The sequence below is a fragment of the Equus asinus genome, chromosome 10, assembly GCF_041296235.1.
Source record: "Equus asinus isolate D_3611 breed Donkey chromosome 10, EquAss-T2T_v2, whole genome shotgun sequence".
NCBI classification, from domain to species: Eukaryota; Metazoa; Chordata; class Mammalia; order Perissodactyla; family Equidae; genus Equus; species Equus asinus.
The window spans coordinates 41,361,511-41,379,223 of NC_091799.1; the positions used below are offsets into that span (position 1 = coordinate 41,361,511).

Consider the following 17,713-nt stretch of genomic DNA (forward strand, 5'->3'; position numbering starts at 1 on the left):
AATCTAGTACAATGCTAGGCATTTAACAGTTATGTAATAAATGATGTATTACCTATTATATAACTCATTAGTTTAGATGTGAAATACGTACCTAATTCACTTACTAATGTAGTTACTCAAAAGCACCCTGATAGTCTGCATACACTTTCCCAGGTGCATAAATGACTTTGGGAATTTAGGAGGGAAAACGAAGTCCATCTTGATTCCTTCATGCTCAATGTACATTGGCTCTCTATAGTGTTGATATCACACCAGCTGTTGTTGTGACTGCCAAATACCCCTCCCAGCTTCACCATTCTGCATTTGTTTAGGCTTAAAGGTGAGGCAAATGAGAGACAGTGGCTCCACAAGGAGTTTGAAACCTTTTCATGAGTACTCAGCACAGCAAACCCAAACCATTAAGAATTCAAGAGCATGTGGAAAGGCTTTGATCATATTAAATACCACACACCAGGGGCACAAAGACATATTGTGTGCTCTTGTAAAAAAAGAAGTGTTGAGATAAATGAATACATGTCCCAAATTTATGCATTGGAGTTAGCTGACGATAAAGGTCAAATGAGAAGAAAGAGTAATGGAACCGCACAGTAATGATTTGTGACCTTTCTGCCGAAGACCTTTGCCTGTTTTTGAATTTGTTCTTTTACTTGTTTTCCACTAATTATTTAATACAGTGCTTGGAGCACTAGCTCTGGAGTGTGAGTGCCTGGGTTAAAATAGAGTTGCTGCTACTAACGGTGTTACGTTGGGCAAGTCATTTAATGTGTTCTTCTGGTTCCTCACCTGCATAAAAGACTTACCAATAGTCCATCTATGATAGAGTTGTTGTGAAGATTAAGTAATACATGTAAAGCATGTACAAGCACATAGTAAGTGCCCAATAAATTATTATTATTCAGTATATTGAATTAATACGTTGAGACCAATTCACTATACAATAATCCCAGGATAGATAATCTTCATACATCTCAGCTTCTTCCACACACTGCTCTCTCTGCTTTGACATGCGTAGGGTGAGGAAACCCATTTTTAAAGTCTTCTTCGTAGTTGAGACTATTACAATATGTTCTCAACCATTGCCCCAGATAAATACGGTATTCCAAGAACAGACTGCAAAACTGACTTGATCTTTCTTCTTGAAGCCTTTTTAACCCTATCTGAGATCTTATTTTCCAACCACATTTCAGGAAGATTCTTTTCATCTATGAATTTCTATACATTTCCTAGCCAAAATATATTTCTACCACTCTTAGCTGAGTAAAGCTGATTTATCCATGGAGAAAAGATCAGGATTCTATTCTGAAAATTGCTGTCTTGGGCTATTAAGCCATATCCAATTTCCAGGGTGCCTGATGCCTTCATCTTTAGGGTTGAAGGATTCCATTTTGCTTCATCCATCAACCAGGAAATAGTCAACCTCGTCTTTATTGCAAAGCCACGTTTCTAATGATAATGAAAGCAACTCAGGCTGCTAAGTTGAGTCAGCAATTTTAAAATAAGAATTCTTTGACCAATGAACACAATCAAATTTGAAAAGCAACTGATAAAGGACAGAAACAAAACTTTGAAGGTTTTACTATTTTGTGTTTCTGAATAAAATGGATTTTTATGCCTTTTAACAAATACCTTTTCTAGTCATCACATAACTGTTTTTTCCTATTTCTCTCCTTGTTCTATATGCATAGTTTGTTTTAATTAGCTAATGAGTATTAGTAATGCTAATAATCATTAAAATATCAATACTCAATGTATGTATTAAAATAGAAAATTTGAGGAGACAGTAATCTATTTTTAGCAGTCAGTTGGAAATTAACCTTGACATGATGGAGTGGAGTGATTTAATATTTATTATTTCCTATGTAGCAATTTTTTATAATGTCTCTGCAACTTCAACATAGCTTTTCCCCTAAGGTAATTTTAATAATTTTGTTGTATTGCCAACATTTTATTCTTAGAATATGTAGATTTATTATAAGTATTAAATTCAGATTTTTAAGCTTTCTTATCATGTATTTTTGTCTCATATACTCAAAATACCACTATCAAGAATCAATCTAACCCTCATACACTTCCGTTTGGTGCAGCCACTAAGGAGAACAGTATGGAGATTTCTCAAAAAATTAAAAATAGAAATACCATACAATCCAGCTATTCCACTTCTGAGTATTTATCCAAAGAACATGAAAACACTAATTCAAAAAGATATATGCACCCCTATAGGGGCCAGCCCTATAGCGTAGTGGTTAAGTTCACACACTCTGCTTTGGCGGCCTGGGGTTTACAGGTTCAGATCCTAGGCGCAGACCTACACAGTGCTTTTCAAGCCATGCTGTGGCAGCCATTTCACATATAAAGTAGAGGAAGATGGGCACAGATGTTAGCTTAGGGCCAATCTTCCTCAGCAAAAAGAAGAGGATTGGTGGCGGATGTTAGCTGAGAGCTAATCTATATGCACCTCTATGTTCATTGCAACAACATTCATAATAGCCAAGATGTGGAAGCAACCCAAGTGCCCATTAATGGATAAAGGATAAAGAAAATGTGGTATGTGTGTGTATATATATATATATATATATATACAATCAATGTATATATATATATGTGTGTGTGTATGTATATATATATATACACACACAATGAAATACCACTCAGCCATAAAAAAAGACAAATTTGTGCCATTTGCAAACACATGGATGAGCCTTGAGGGTATTGGGCTAAGTGAAATAAGTCAGAGAAAGACAAATACCGTATGATTTCACTTATATGTAGCAGATAAACAAACACATAGATAAGGAGCATAGATTAGTGGTTACCAGAGGGCGAGAGGCTCGGGGGAGGGCAAAAGGGGTAAAGGGGCACGTGTGTATGGTGACAGATGGAAACTAGACTTTTGGTGGTGAACGTGATGCAATCTATACAGAAGCCGAAATGTAATGATGTACACCTGAAATTTACACACTGTTCTAAACCAGTGTGACCTCAATAAAATAATTTTAGAGATATACTATATTTTTTAAAAACAAATCAATATAAGATGCTTTCTCTCATCTTTTCATCTGATAGCAATCCCTCATTCCTCAGAATGCCACAGAGTTTTATCCATCCTCCTCCTTTCGTCCTAATCATTTTACTTTACCTTTTTTGAATTTATGCCTCACCTCTTTTTTTTCCAAGAAAAGTCCTGTAACTTCCTACTATGTTGTGTAGTTATTTATGTATACTTCATCTCCCCCATGCTGCCATGAGCTTCATGTGGATAAACTCAGTGTCTAATTTAACTTGGTAACCTCCATAGCACGTGGTGGAGTGTCTGGCACAGAATAAGCTTTCAATACATTTGTGGAATTAATGAATAGATGAACTGGTATACAATAAGTGTTCATCAAATGAAAACAATTCTGCCATTATTACACTAACCTGGGCTGGAATTATTGGCTTTAACAGGATTTTTAGGAGAAACAATATAGTAAGGGACAGCCCTTGCTAGTTAATTTCCACATATATGCATAATCATATACCAGTTTGGGCTGTACTTGCATTATATTTACACAACTTATTGAAAAGTTTGATGACAAAATCTGCCCGGGAATAATATAGATTTGTGTCTGCTGAAAACAAACCACCAGTTTAGATGATTGTGGGTTTTTTACTGAATTGCCTGGTTTGGGAAGATGACATCAATATGACTGTAGTGATAGAGCCTGTATTGAAGGGGAGGATAGGCCAAATACTCCCTTGCCTGGGTCACATGTGATAGTGGATACAGTAGGAAGAGCATTGGTTTTGGACTCAAAGAGACCTACTTTCAAATGCTAGCTTTGCCAACTACAAGCTGTGTGACCTTAGGCAGTTTATTTATTCTGAGTAATACATATTCTGCACGGGTTTATATACAGGTTAGACACATGTGGAATAGTATTTGGCATACAGTAGGTCCCAATATGCTCTAGTTCTTATTGAGTCCCAGAGTAATTTGACTGAACTATATGCACAATCTAGTACACAAATTTAGACTAGTGCATGGTTTACAAAATGGGGTAAGGTGCATAAAAAGTTGATCATAGAGTAGTACTGTGAGTATAGTTATCCCTTGACAAATATTAGAAATTGTTGGTGTTGTTGAAAATTATTGCCTCAGGGGGGAAAAATACAATAATATGGAGCAAACTTGGCCTAATTATCGAGTCCATCAACCCACTCCCACAAGATAATTCTAAGTCCTCCTACCATATTTTCGTATGTGCCCAGTTCTTCTCCCTCATGGCGATTATCTCAGTTGCAATGCAATAATCATTATATAGTGCATTATTTCATATCTGTCCCCCTAATAGAGTGTACACTCTATGACAGCAGGGACCGTACCTGCCCTACTCACTGCTAAATCTCAACCACCCAACACAACGCCTATTCACTCAGTAAATATTTGTTGAGTGAATGAATGAGTGAATAAATGAAGGCATGAATCAGTAAGTCAGTGAATGCTATTACACACACAATTACTGCTGTGCCTGACATGTAAATAGGTACTGAGTGAATGCCTTGCAATTGACTTGTCAATAGCATTCATTATAATAAAAGTTTCTAGAGAAAACTAGTTACTTCCTTGTAGTCACTGATTATTAAAAAATGTTATTTAATGATAACATCAGCAGAAGAACAGGCTGCCCTTGTAAAGTCTTTTATTGTCTGTCTTGCCTTTCAAACCAAACTACTAGGCACAAAATAGGCACTCAAAATAGCTCTTTGAATGGAAAATTCTAATCATGCTCTTGACATTGTCATTATTTCCTTGACTCGCCATTGTTAGGAACAAACAAAATTATCAGGGGGAAAAAACACACAGTTCTTTAAAACTCAAAAATTTTTTCTGCATTATTTATTTCTTCTCTTTTATTGGTTATATACATGACTCAAGCCTCATATTTTTAAAAAACAGATTTGTGTATCTGCAATTAAAAAAAGGAACAAAAACTAATGTCCTTGGAAATAAATTATAAGATGGAGTAATTATAGCAGATATTTGTTTCCATGAACTATCTTTGGATTCTTGACAGCCTTTTAGTCTTTATTTGTGAAAAAGGAACTAGCTGTATTTTTAATTTGCCTTCCCCAATCATCTTGAGGGCAAAATATCTTTTTTTGACTATGCTGTCCAAAAGCTAAAGACAAAACGTAGTTAATTAGTTCTTCCACATGACTCATCAAAGAGATTAACAATATTGTAACAGTTTGGAAAGCAAGTAAAGTCACAGAGAGTGAGGATAGAGAGTCCAAGCTGGTTAATAAAACTCCAACAACAAATTACACCGATCTTTTTGCTCCTCCTTCATCCTTTCTGCGGCCTCTCTTTCCTTGAATAACCTCTATCCTGGATATTTGGTTTATCATTTTCTTGATTTTTTCTAAATATACTTTCATTACATACATATGAATTCCTAAAAATATATGGTTTTGTTTTGAATGTTTTTACATTTATACAATGGGTTCATACTGTAATCTTCTGGGACTGCTCTTTTTTCACTCAATATTGCTAAGTCATCCATATTATTGCATGTGGTTCTAGTTCATATGTTTCACATTATATAATGTTCCAATTGTGTAAATAGTCCACAATTTATTTACCCATTCTCTTTTCAAAGAACATTTGGGTTGTTTCCAACTTCTGCTGTTATGACCGTGCCTCTAAAAACATTCTTGTACGTATCTCCTGATATGGGTGTGTAGGAGTTCTTTAGGAGTGTACTTCGAATTGCGTGCAAATGTTCAACTGCACAAGATAATAGCAAACTGTTTTCCAAAGTGATTATATCAATTTACCTTCCCATAAGCAATGTATAAGTGATCTTATTCATCTAAATCTTCTCCAACACTTGGTATTACCAGATTCCTTTGAGGTTTTTTTTGTTGTTTTTTGACAATGTTTTTATTGGTGTTTAAGTTCCCACACTATGTTGTATATTTACATGGCCTCATCATATTATTAAAAAATAAACAAAATAAAAGTAAAAGAGGGTCATGCAAGACCAATGATGAGAGTACGTCATAAACCAGAAATTATGATTAATCAAATTTTACGTATTTAAGGTCCAGAGAAGGGGTTCTAGGAGAAGTAGATAAGGAATCCTAGCTCTGGTAAAGACCTCAAAGATGGCTTCTCAGAAATAACTTGAAGGGAAGGGCAGAAGGCCTTGGAATACAATGTGCCACTGGTACACAGTGCACAGCCCATTCTTCTCCTTTCCAGACTCATCTCTTCTACTCAGAGAGGCAGCAGCTCCAAAGCAATCATACTTTGGACATCTTTGAGTCCTTTGAAGGAAAGAGGGTAAAAGCTCACCATACCCTTGTTGCCAGGTCTAATGGCAATATCACACAAGTGTGGTGGCGATCTCTTAGGAGCCTCTCAGGTGAAAAACTGATCTGAGATTCTTTTCTCTCCTAGGATACGGCATTGGTCTCCCACCCGGCTCTCCACTGACCTCCAATATCTCTGAGCTAATTAGTCAATACAAGTCACATGGGTTTATGGATGTGCTGCATGACAAGTGGTACAAGGTGGTTCCCTGTGGCAAAAGAAGTTTCGCTGTCACTGAGGTAAAGAAAAACTGCTGATAATGTTGACACTTTGTACAGCTTTACCTTGAAGAATATGAGGAAATGCTGTTGTATGTGTCTTGTGATTGATAAGCCAGGCTATTTACACATCCTAGGACTCACCATGATATTTGGATTACTCCCAACTTCACTGGATGAATGCCCATTCCTATAGGAATTTGCAGTAAGACAAGTTTGTCTTGGATTTAAATGTGATGCTATTTTGATGTGTAAATGTCTGAATTTCTCCTTTTTTTCTATATACTATATCCACAAGTGTGGAAGAAACGCTGCTCTGAATTACAGCAATAGTATCTGAGACTGACATTAACAGTGTTTGGTTTAACTGTTAATTGCTGGTCAGGATGTGGACTTCAAAATATCCTTCAAGATATAATCAAAGCTAACTTCCCAGTAGTCCAGTGATGAATCCTTTGTGGGTTTAGAAAAATAGACATACCTTAACTGGTAATTCTTAGATTATAGAATCAGAGATTTTTTTTAACTTAAAAAAACCAATTCCCTTCTTTTACAGATGGGTAACTAACACCTAGAGATCTTAAGTGATTTGCCCAAGGCACACAAATGGTCAGAATCTACATCTTTCTATTGCAATGCTCTGCCTTTACAATGTAATTAGAAAGAAACCTGCAAAGTGAGCCAGAAAGTAGATGATTAAGACAGGAGGCTAAAGGTGTAACAAGAGCCACAGGCTCAGTTATTTAAGAGAGAAGCCAAATAAACCAGTACAAGTTCAGCCTGACATTTAAAAAAGAATCTAAAGCCAACAATAATGGCTTCAAATAGCCTCTATTTGCCAACAACTCCCAAATTTGTGTTACAACACAGATTCTTCTTCTGAGCTCCAGAACCATGTATCTATCTTCCTGTTTGACATGTCCACTTGAATATCCTACAGGTATCTCACATTTAACTTGTCAAAAAGTAAACCCTTGATCTTCTCTCCTAAATCTGCTTTCCATCCTGTGCTTCACATCTTGGGTAATGGCACCTCTGTCCATCCAGTTACTCATTCCAGAAACTGGCAGGGGTCCTTAATGCCTCCCACATCTCACCTGCTGCATTCATCAACAAGCCATATCTTTTCCTTGTGTAAAATATGTCCCAGATATGCCCATTTATTGCCATCTCCACTGTCATCACTCTAGTCCAAGCCATCATCCCTCACCTGGACAACTGCAAAAGTCTCCTAACAGGTCTCCCTGTTTTCATGCCTGCCTTTCTCCCATTTGTTTTCTACATGGCAGATCACCCTTCTGCTTAGAAGCCTGCAATGGCCTCCCATGTTAATTAGGGAACAATCTGAAATGCTACAATGGCCTACAATGCCCTGTTGGACTTGACTCTGCCCACTTCTTCAGCCTCACCTCATGCCTCCTGGCTATTACAGCCACACCACAATGGTCATTTCAGATGGAGATACACCAGCAGCTTCCCTGCCTTGGGGACTGTGCACATGCTGTTCCATCCTCCTCCTCCAGTACTCTCCCCCTGACATTTACCCAGCTAATGCCTTCTCATCATAAACTCCCAACTGAGACCTGTCTTCTTCACAGCCTGCCCATAGTCCCTGATCCAATCTGAATCATATCTCTCTTTATAATCTCATATCTCACTGAGCAAAGGTTTAAAGGAAGCAAAAAGGGAAATGAGGAATTAGGGAACTAGCATGTTCTGTTTCTTACCACGTGACAAAAACTGTATTCGGGACATTAACTCACTGGCTCTCACTACAACTGTATAAGGCAGGTATTTTTATCTTTATTTGGAAAGATGTGCATGACTTTTCCTAAGAGAAATAAAATTGGGCTTACACTGGTCAGCAGAATTAATTCAGCCAAGAAAGCAAACGAACCAATTCCTTAAGTTGTGCAAAGCAACAATCACTTGGTGCTTTCTACTGGTTGTTGTGACCATGGTTAACTCAAGCCAAAATGTCCAAGTAATTCAAAGTTGACAGCAAGACATTAGATGAGACAAAAGGAGTCTCCTAGTCATGTCAACAAAGCCAGCTGTACGGAATGACTGGCACCCCCAGACCAAAGCACCCCTCTGGGCTGTTGCCATTTCAGGATCATCAGACCTAGATATCAGCTGGAAGAACCACCTGACTCCTAGTGCAAGCCTCTGAGGGTGCAGGGCCCTGAAGACTCAGAACCTAACTCCACCTGGGCACATAGAGGGGAACATACTTTCAGAGATTAACACAACCACTAGCATAAATCTGTTAGAGCCTACAAACATAGGTTCCCTACCCTCCACACCTGAGGGGCCAAATAAAAACTGGAATGCCAGGCTTATGGAAAGGAAAGAGTTTTTATTCCAGGTGATATCAACTAGGAGATGAGAGTTAGCTCTCAAATGTGTCTCATTTCCGTGAAGAATGGAAGGCAAGGATTTTTGTTTTGTTTTGTTTTTGAGGAAGATTAGCCCTGAGCTAACATCTGTCACAAATCCTCCTCTTTTTGCTGAGGAAGACTGGCCCTGAGCTAACATCCATGCCCGTCTTCCTCTACTTTATATGTGGGAGACCTGCCTCAGCATGGCTTGATAAGCGGTGCCATGTCTGCACCCGGGATCCAAACCGGCAAACCCTGGGCCACCGAAGTGGAATGTATGAATTTGACTGCTGTGCCACAGGGCTGGCCCCAAGACAAGGGGTTTTAAAGTTTGTAAGGAATGTTTCTGTTATAGGGATGGGAGTGGCCTGTGGCCTTGGGCACTTTCCCACCAGCCTGTGTTTGGCCTTGGGAGGCTGCTTACAGTGGGGAGGATGATGAGGTAATTTGCAGGTGGGCATCCTTAGCTGTCTGTCTCCATGGCGGATAGTGGATTCTGGTGCCAGGAAGCCAGGGAGTAAGCAGGGAATGAATGCTTTGGTTTTAACCCCATATATGCTGGGTTTAATGTAGGGAACTGATATCAGGGCTTGTATCAAATCTATTTATTCCAACGTGAAAGTATCTAACACAAAGCATGATAAATTTGAAGCCATACATTTCTGGACTGCATCCTGGCTCTGTCAATTAACAAGTGAATGACTTAATTGCTCTTAAGTCTGAGTTGCCTCATCCATGAATGGATATGATAAAACTTGCCTTGCCATTTTGTTCTGAGAATAAGAGCTCACTTATGGAAAGACCTAGTAAGAAACTTGGCACCAGGGCTGGCCCCAGGGCCAAGAAGTTAAGTGTGCATGCTCCACTTCAGTGGCCCAGGATTTCACTGGTTTGGATCCTGGGCATGGACCTAGCACCATTCATGAAGCCATGCTGAGGAAGCGTGCCACATAGCACAACCAGAAGGACCTACAACTAGAATATACAACAACATATTGGGGGATTTGTGGAGAAGACGAAAAAAAACAAAAGATTGGCAACAGATTTTAGCTCAGGTGTCAAACTTAAAAAATAAAAGATAACCAAGAAAAAAAAAACTACTTGGCCCAGTAAATAGTAAATAATAGAAGTATTAATTCTTCTTCTCCTTTCACTAGGAGAATTTCCTGGGATTCATAGATATCTTCAGGTGTCTTCCCGCAGCTCTTTTTAGAAGTGAGGAAACCTTCCTAGAAGCTCTCCAGTAGATTTTCTGGTATTTCATTGGCCAAAATTGTATCATCTGCCCATGTCTAAGCCATGAGGTGAGAAAAATGAGATCACCATGATAGATTAGGCCAATCATGACTCATCCCCTAGTACTGATGATGGGGCAGCTTCCTTTGAAATACATGGTAGAAAAGATCTAAACAAAAGCAAGGTTCCCTTAGGAAGGAGGAGACAGGAGAATGGATGCTGAATAGGCAACCAACCACCTCTTCCACACCCACTTTGTTGATGGGAAAGTTGCTTCATTTCACCTCCTACCCACTTCCAGTCATATTTACAATGAGTTCTTTGGATTTAATCATCTGCAAGAGCCCACCCAGCTTTGATACAGTGATTATGGTTTCCCTTTATATCATCCAAGATAAGAATATTTAATGTTCTTTACAGTATAGCATAATGGTCCAAAGCATGGGCTTTGGAGACTGGTCCAGGTTTGAATCCCACTAGCAGTGTGATATAGGACACGTTACTTGACCATTCTGAGCCTCAGCTTCTGCAGATTGGGGATGATAATATCTATTTCGTTGTGGTGAAAATTAAGTAAGATAATGCTTGTAAAATAATGAGCCTATACCCAAATATGATAACCACAAGGTCACTTACATTCCTAAGGATTATGAGGTGTCACCATAAATGTTTCAGAGCTGTATGGATTTACGAGTAATTTCAAACAAAACACCAATTTTTTTTTTCAGCCATGGTTTTTAAAGGGTCAGATTTAGGGGAGAGGCATTTGGGAAATTCTGGATGTTGTGAGCTGGAAGCCGTTGGATAAGAGGCTGATATCAGGATCAAGTTATGGTTGCTAGGACAACCCTGGGCCCACTTCCCAGGTCAGCCGAATTTGGAAGGGAGAGGGGGTAAGGATGAAGAGAATAGAAGAGAGACGTATCGTTAATTGGAACTTCAGAGACAGAAATAAAAGAAGATCCTGATAACATCCACATGTTTGTAGAGACCAGAGGGCCACTCCCAGCCTCAGGGAATGTTGTGAACACACATGGAGCTATTCTTTCTCAAGGATGGTGGTCTGCACTGTGGCATATCCTGGTCTATTTCATAACAAAAAGCTTCACAATGATGCTCACGTGTGTGCCTGTAAACAACAGTACACATCCTTGTGCTCTGACTGGCATATTTGTCTTGAACAACCTGAGACAGAATTTCAGGATGTCACCCTCACAGAACGTAAAGGTAGAATGCAATTAACTGAAATCAATGTTCAGCTCATTGACTGAGCTTGGTCTCCTCCGTGAGGACCCTCTGCCTGCTGGACTTCTCTCTGCTCAATCCATGAGTCTCCACCTGCTTTTTTTTTAAGCTTTCTCCCTGAAAAGGTCGGAAGAAGGAGACACATCTGTTAACGCTCTGCGTGCCATCCCTTTTCCTCAAATGTCACTCACTACTGGGCTGCATTACTGTAGAGAAACAAGGACCGGCTTTGAAATCAGACAAGCCATATTTGAAGGCTGCTTCTACCATCGTCACCTTGCCTTGGGCAAATCACTAACCTCCCTCAGGCTCAGCCTCTTCCTCTCCTCAGTGGCTCCTGTGAGGAGTAATAAAATGGTAGTTTAACGAACATATTCCTCTTCCTTCACCCCCCAGGGGGACTGCTGCAGGGTGCAGTGCAGCAGAGGCAGGTATGTTCTGGAAGGCGCCTCTCCCAACAGGTGCTTCCTCTGTTTATTTCTGACCTGACCTCCCATTTTCCAGGTACAGTCCTCGTCTACGTAGGTTGACACGGAGTAATTAAACACCCCTTAACTCTGAAAAGAAATATCCTAGATTGGCTAATAAATGATTTGATCACCTAGTAATATGATATGAAATATGCTTTTCCCCCTATTTCTGGTAGTTGGACATTAATACTTGGTCCCCTGTGAGAACCTTCACCTCTTCACCTCTCATCTCTTGGCAACCCCAGAGCTGTCTAGCTGCAGTCTCTCTGGAGGATAAACTCATTTTTTTGAATTCCAGGACTTTATCTGCTCCCCAGAGTCACCCGGGAAATTGCGGGTCTCATTCAACAGCCCACCTCCAGCAATTTTCAGAGGAATTTTAAATTGACCTCAGATGTGTCTTCACGATCCTTCTAACCCAACTGTGCTTCTGCCCACAGTAGACTCGTTGTCAATCAATTCCACTGAGGAAAACGTATGGCAGCCTCTGAATTTCCTTCATTTTCCTTTGACTCAGCAAGCAAATGCAATTTTTTTTTCAAGTCACTGAGTGAGTTTAAGAGTGCCAGGGCAACAGTTTTGTGAAATCTGCTTTTTGCAAAGCAAAGGAAGGCAGCAGATCAAAGCTTAGCAAACCCTCAAAATTCTTCAAGGAATTATTAAGATATATGATGGTACTTCTTTTTGAAAGTCTCCTTTAAATAATGAGTTGAATAATGTGCCTTTTAACCAACTGGGAATAGTCAAGAAGGAAGAGGATACAGTACTCTTGGCAGGGAATCGATTGCAGACTCAGTTTGAGGAGAAACGATTTGCAAAGGTATGGTTTAAAGAAACCAGCAGAAATTGTATGGCTCCCAGGGGCAGGTAAAGTGAGGGAGCCGTTACCACCTAGGCTCGAGGGAAAAAATGGAGAGAACCATTCCAAAAACCTAGGGGTGCATAGGAGAGGGCTTTCTAACAGGAGCTGTGGTCTTTGGTTAGGAACATAGCCAACCCACAGTGACCTGGCCAAGAGAAAGCCAGGGAATAAATACCTGACATCAGTCTCTTCCCACCTTCCCATCTTCCACCGCTGCCTTTGGTCAAGGAAACCTGTCAGTGTGGTCCATAGAGGACTCCCCAGGGCACAAAGCAGGATGGAGAAAGATGAAGAGTAGATCTGGAAGGGCAAAAGGATGTCCAGCACAGCCCCTTGTGGCACACGAAGCGGGGGATGGGACCAGCTAGAGGAAAGTGCCCAGAGCCTGACCATCTGAGAATGTGCAGCTTCTGCACCTGCAAACAGAAGTCCAGCTTGCAGGGAGAGAGAGCATGCCTCGTGCTGGCCAGGAAGGAGAGAGAAGTACAACCGGGTCCACTGGAATGACCCTGTCTTGGGAGTCAGACCACCCCGGCTCTCCCACTGCTCTGAGGAGGCAGCTTTATGTCCTTTGGAAAATTACTTAAGTTCTCTGAGCCTCAATTGAATCCATATCTTGCTAGGTTGTTACAAAGTTTTCTGTCTCTGAATCCACGGGTCTCATTCTGTTATTGAGTGCTGAAGGAAACAAACACGTACCAAGCAAGGGGGAGAACATTGCAGTGAAAGGGGCTCCATCTCAGGATCCAGAGACCTTGATTACATGGGGTAGGGAGGGAAAAGGAGAAGTATATTCTGAAACAGTCTAAAAGTAAATCATTACACTTTTCAATGTTTTTTATTATCAAGGAAAGTGTATATTAGGAAATTTTGCCCCATTCCATCTCTGACCTCACCCTCAACTTGACCCCCATCCAACCCTGAATGTACTCCATCCTTGACCTCACCCCATTCCTGGCCCCCAACCCCAACCTGACCTTCAATCTACTCTTGATCCTTCCCATCCTTGCCCCCCCCCCCCCCCCCCAGTTTGTGAACTTCATCCAATAAGGGTTGGGGCTGCAGGGATGGAGTGAAGATGTCTGTCAAGCTCATTTTTAGGTAATTTTTAAAAGCTGACGTTTAAATCGTTTGTTTTTAGGAACACTATAGAGGTGCCAATGTGGAAATAATTGTGTCATCAAAATATCCACGTCAGAAAGGTGCTTCAAAACATCATGAAAACAAAGGACTTAACCCTTCTGAGTTCCCTCCTCTGCAAAATGAAGGGAATAATATTCCATGTTTCTGACTTGGCGTAAGGAACAGAGATGATGTACATAAAAGTGCCTGACACGTAATAGGTGCTGAATGGATAGTGGTTTTCACATTCGTCCTGACTCTGCCATGAACCAGCTGAGTGACCTTTGGCCAATCCTTTAAGTTCTCTCCAGCTTGTTCCCTCACCGTAAGACTGAGCCATGCAGGAGACCCAGCTTAGAGAATGCTGTGGTTCTCAAGCAGGTTCGTTTAGCGGGATCCCGACCTATCTAGCTCAAGACATGGATACTGGAACACAGGGAAGGACAGTGAACTGACTGACTAGCTTCCAGTCTGGGCTCTCCATCCCTGACCACCGCACCACACCACCAAAATGTGTACCTAGTGTGAAACCTATTAAGATTTTTTCACTGAGAAAATGGGGCTTTCTCATGGCAGATCAGTTCTTCCCTCTGTTAATTTTTTGGGGAATGGAGGAAGGGTTAGTCAACTCTACATTCAAAGCCAAAGAGATCACACAAGTCACATCAAGAAGCTTCAGTGCTGGTCAATGTTCTGTCCAGTTTATCTTTAAATGGTACGGGGGTGGGGGAGGGGTGAGCTTAAACACAGTCTTTTCTGCTCTTGACAACCGGGTCACATACCAACAGCCTCCTGCCCCTCCTTAATCCCCACACCTTCCTTTTTCAATTCAAAACATCACTGTCTGCTATTCAACCTGATGAGAGTTATGGTGAGGCAAGGAGAGTTAATGACTATAGATTGCTTTAAATTGAAAACCCATGTATGTCGAGAGCCACCTTGACAGCTGAGTGCTTCCCTTGGAATAGCCTAAGTAATTGAGTTTAATATTTAAGCCAAGCATAAGGTCAGATGGAACCTGTCCAGGTAGCGCTTTCCGGAAACCTGAAGAAGCACAAAGCTGTTCATGTGTCCTTATATGATGCGGGGTGGAATTGCATGTGAAGAAAGGGAAGCAATCTCAGAAAGGCCTCACCTTCTTTTATTCTGCTACCAGAACAAATTCATTCATTCATTCATTCATTCATCCACCCATCAATTGGCAAACGTACTGAACTCCTGCGTGCCAGGGGCAGCTGGTGCAGAGATGAACACAGAGCTCAGAGGCAGGTAGAAGCTGATTGCAAACAAACCCTCTAAACCACGCTGCCCCAGGGGCAGCAGTGGAAGAAGATATGAGGCAGAACAGTGACATAGGTCAGCCCCTGATTCACTCATGGGAGAGCAAGAAGGAACCAGAGAAGTCTTCTTAGAGGAGGTAACCTCTGTAGGGCAAAGAACCCTCCAGTCAGAGCACGAGCAAGACACTGAGGCAGGAAATTATAAGCAATGCAATTTGGTCCCACCCTCCAGAGACACTGCACTCAACCATGGTGCTGGACAGGACGCTGCCGTTTTAGTTGTGCCCTCCCCAGGGATTCTAAAATCATAGATGGCCACCCTCCCTGGCCCCCTTGTTATGCAGCCACAGCTAGACCCAGGAGTAAACTATAGGCCTCTGACTTCTCCTGTGTCTGCCTCGTAGCCCGCCTGTCATCTCCTCAAGAGCAGGACATCTTTTCTAGTCTCCACATGGAATGCCATCTGCAATAACTGAGAATTTCAGCTCTAGAAGTGGACATACCAGGGTTTGACTCCTGTCTCCATCGTTATGTGTCTTTGCAAGCCAGGCAACTTCTGAAACTTCAGATCCTCACACCAAAATTGAGACTAATAGAGTCTACTTGTAAGTAGTGAAATATATTTAATGAGCTGGTTTATGGAGAACATCTAGCTTAACAAATATTCCCTCCTTCCCTGTGTATAGAGCTATCCACACAGAAGAAAAAAAATATTTGATGAATAATAAGCACGTGCAAGAAATTACAGTTGGTGCACCCTCCCCAGCTCCAAAAAAGTAGGAGCATCTTATTATTATAAGCATCTTATAATTCCAACATAAATGTTCTTTTATTTATTACTTACATATGTTATATAACTGAAGACTTTCTTACCGGAGGACTTGAGAAATATGTGACTCTAGACTTTTCTACTTTGCAATGTGCTGGATTAATGAGCTTTTATAGTACCCTGTTATTCTTTTCTTCTAACTCAGCTTCTAGGTTTGAGTGGGAAAACATGAATACAGTTTATAGAAACCATTAGGCTGTACTTAAAACAGATCTTTAGAGAAACAACAGTAACTATTTTCTTTAAATATGGTCAATGGTGTTTCACAGTCAGGTTGCTGAGCGCAGGCTGGAGACCTACAATTCTCAGGTCTTGTTTCCCCCCCACCTCATATCACAAAGCTGGGGCTGCTCCTCTGTTGTTCTCTTGTTATCAGACATGACCGAAGTTTGAATTCTGATACACTGAAAACTAATTCCAGCAAGTGTCCCCTTCACCATTGCTAATGACCAAGTAAACAGAACTCATGGAATAAAGGTCTCCTCTTTTATACACCAGTGATGCTTGGGCATAAATTATACCCAAGACCACATACGGTTAATAGTTCTTGCTTCTCCTTTGGTTAAATTCAGTGAACTCATGAATATTTATGAAATGGTATTTACTATGCAACTAAAAGGTGTAAACAGTGTTCAAACTGATTAGGTCTATTGTGAGAGACAGTCTTCCTTCCACTTTTTTAGATTTCCGTACACTGAAATCTATGGGAGAATTACATGAAATGGGACTCCTCCTTAATTATTCCCTGTGCTAAATAGTTGCCCCTAGGCTCTAAAGATTCCAGCTGAAAAAACAAAGTATGGCAATGTGTGAAGATTGCCATCAAGTGGCCATGATGGGAAGTGTCACAAAATATCAGAAAATCCATCTTTTTTCCACCTCACAAAGAGTGTGAACTAAGAACGTAAGAAATTGCCCTCACATTTCCTCTGTCGTATCCAAGGCTTCCGAAGACACTTACTCCCCATGCAGCTGTGGGAGTTGGTGGAATTTCAGCACACATTAGAGGAGAAGCCAGCATCACGGGGGAGCCCTGGAGCCCTTACTTGGGAACGCAGCCAAGAAATCAAGAGAAGACTGAGACTTGGAAGGGCAGCAATGAAAGAATTAGGAAAGGTCATCAGGTGTAAGGAAGGGTCATTAGAGACTAGGGTAAAGACTATCTACACCTTCATATTCCCAATAACTATGTAAGGGTGTGAAAGCTGGACAGTGAAGAAGGCTGACGGGAAAAAATGGGTTCATTTGAAATGTGGTCTTGGAGGAGAGCTCTACAGATACCCTGGATGGCCAGAAAGATGAACAAGTGGGTCACGGAGCAAATTAAGTCTGGACTATCACCGGAGGCAAAAATGATAAAACTGAGGCTGCCTTACTTTGGGCACATCATGAGAAGGCAGGATTTTTTGGAAAAGACAATAACGCTGGGAAAAGTGATAAACAGCAGGAAACGAGGAAGACCAAACACGAGTTGCATCATAAAGGAAGCCAGGGTCATGAGTCTACAGAAGCTGAGTAGGGCTGCTGAGGACAGGACATTGTGGACTTCACTCATTCCCAGGGTCACCAGGAATTGGAGCCAACTTGACATCACATAAAACAAGTCTCCAGACCTGGGAGGCAATCAATTTCTGTTTAAGCCACCCAGTCTGTGGAACATTGTTTGGGTGGCCGCAGGAAACTCATACACCTCGCCTTCCACCTCTAGTGCCTCT

The 17,713-nt window shown here is 41.0% G+C and overlaps 1 protein-coding gene across 2 annotated transcripts in view; it reads left to right on the top strand.

Moving 5' to 3' along the window:
• The window catches only part of GRIN3A (glutamate ionotropic receptor NMDA type subunit 3A), a 150,769-nt gene that overhangs the window by 103,889 nt on the left and 29,167 nt on the right, over nt 1–17,713 (top strand). For both annotated transcript variants that reach the window (XM_070519106.1, XM_014842182.3), the window contains exon 6: nt 6,443–6,594. In XM_070519106.1, coding sequence (XP_070375207.1) covers nt 6,443–6,594 — 152 coding nt within the window. The remainder of the gene's footprint in view (nt 1–6,442; nt 6,595–17,713) is intronic.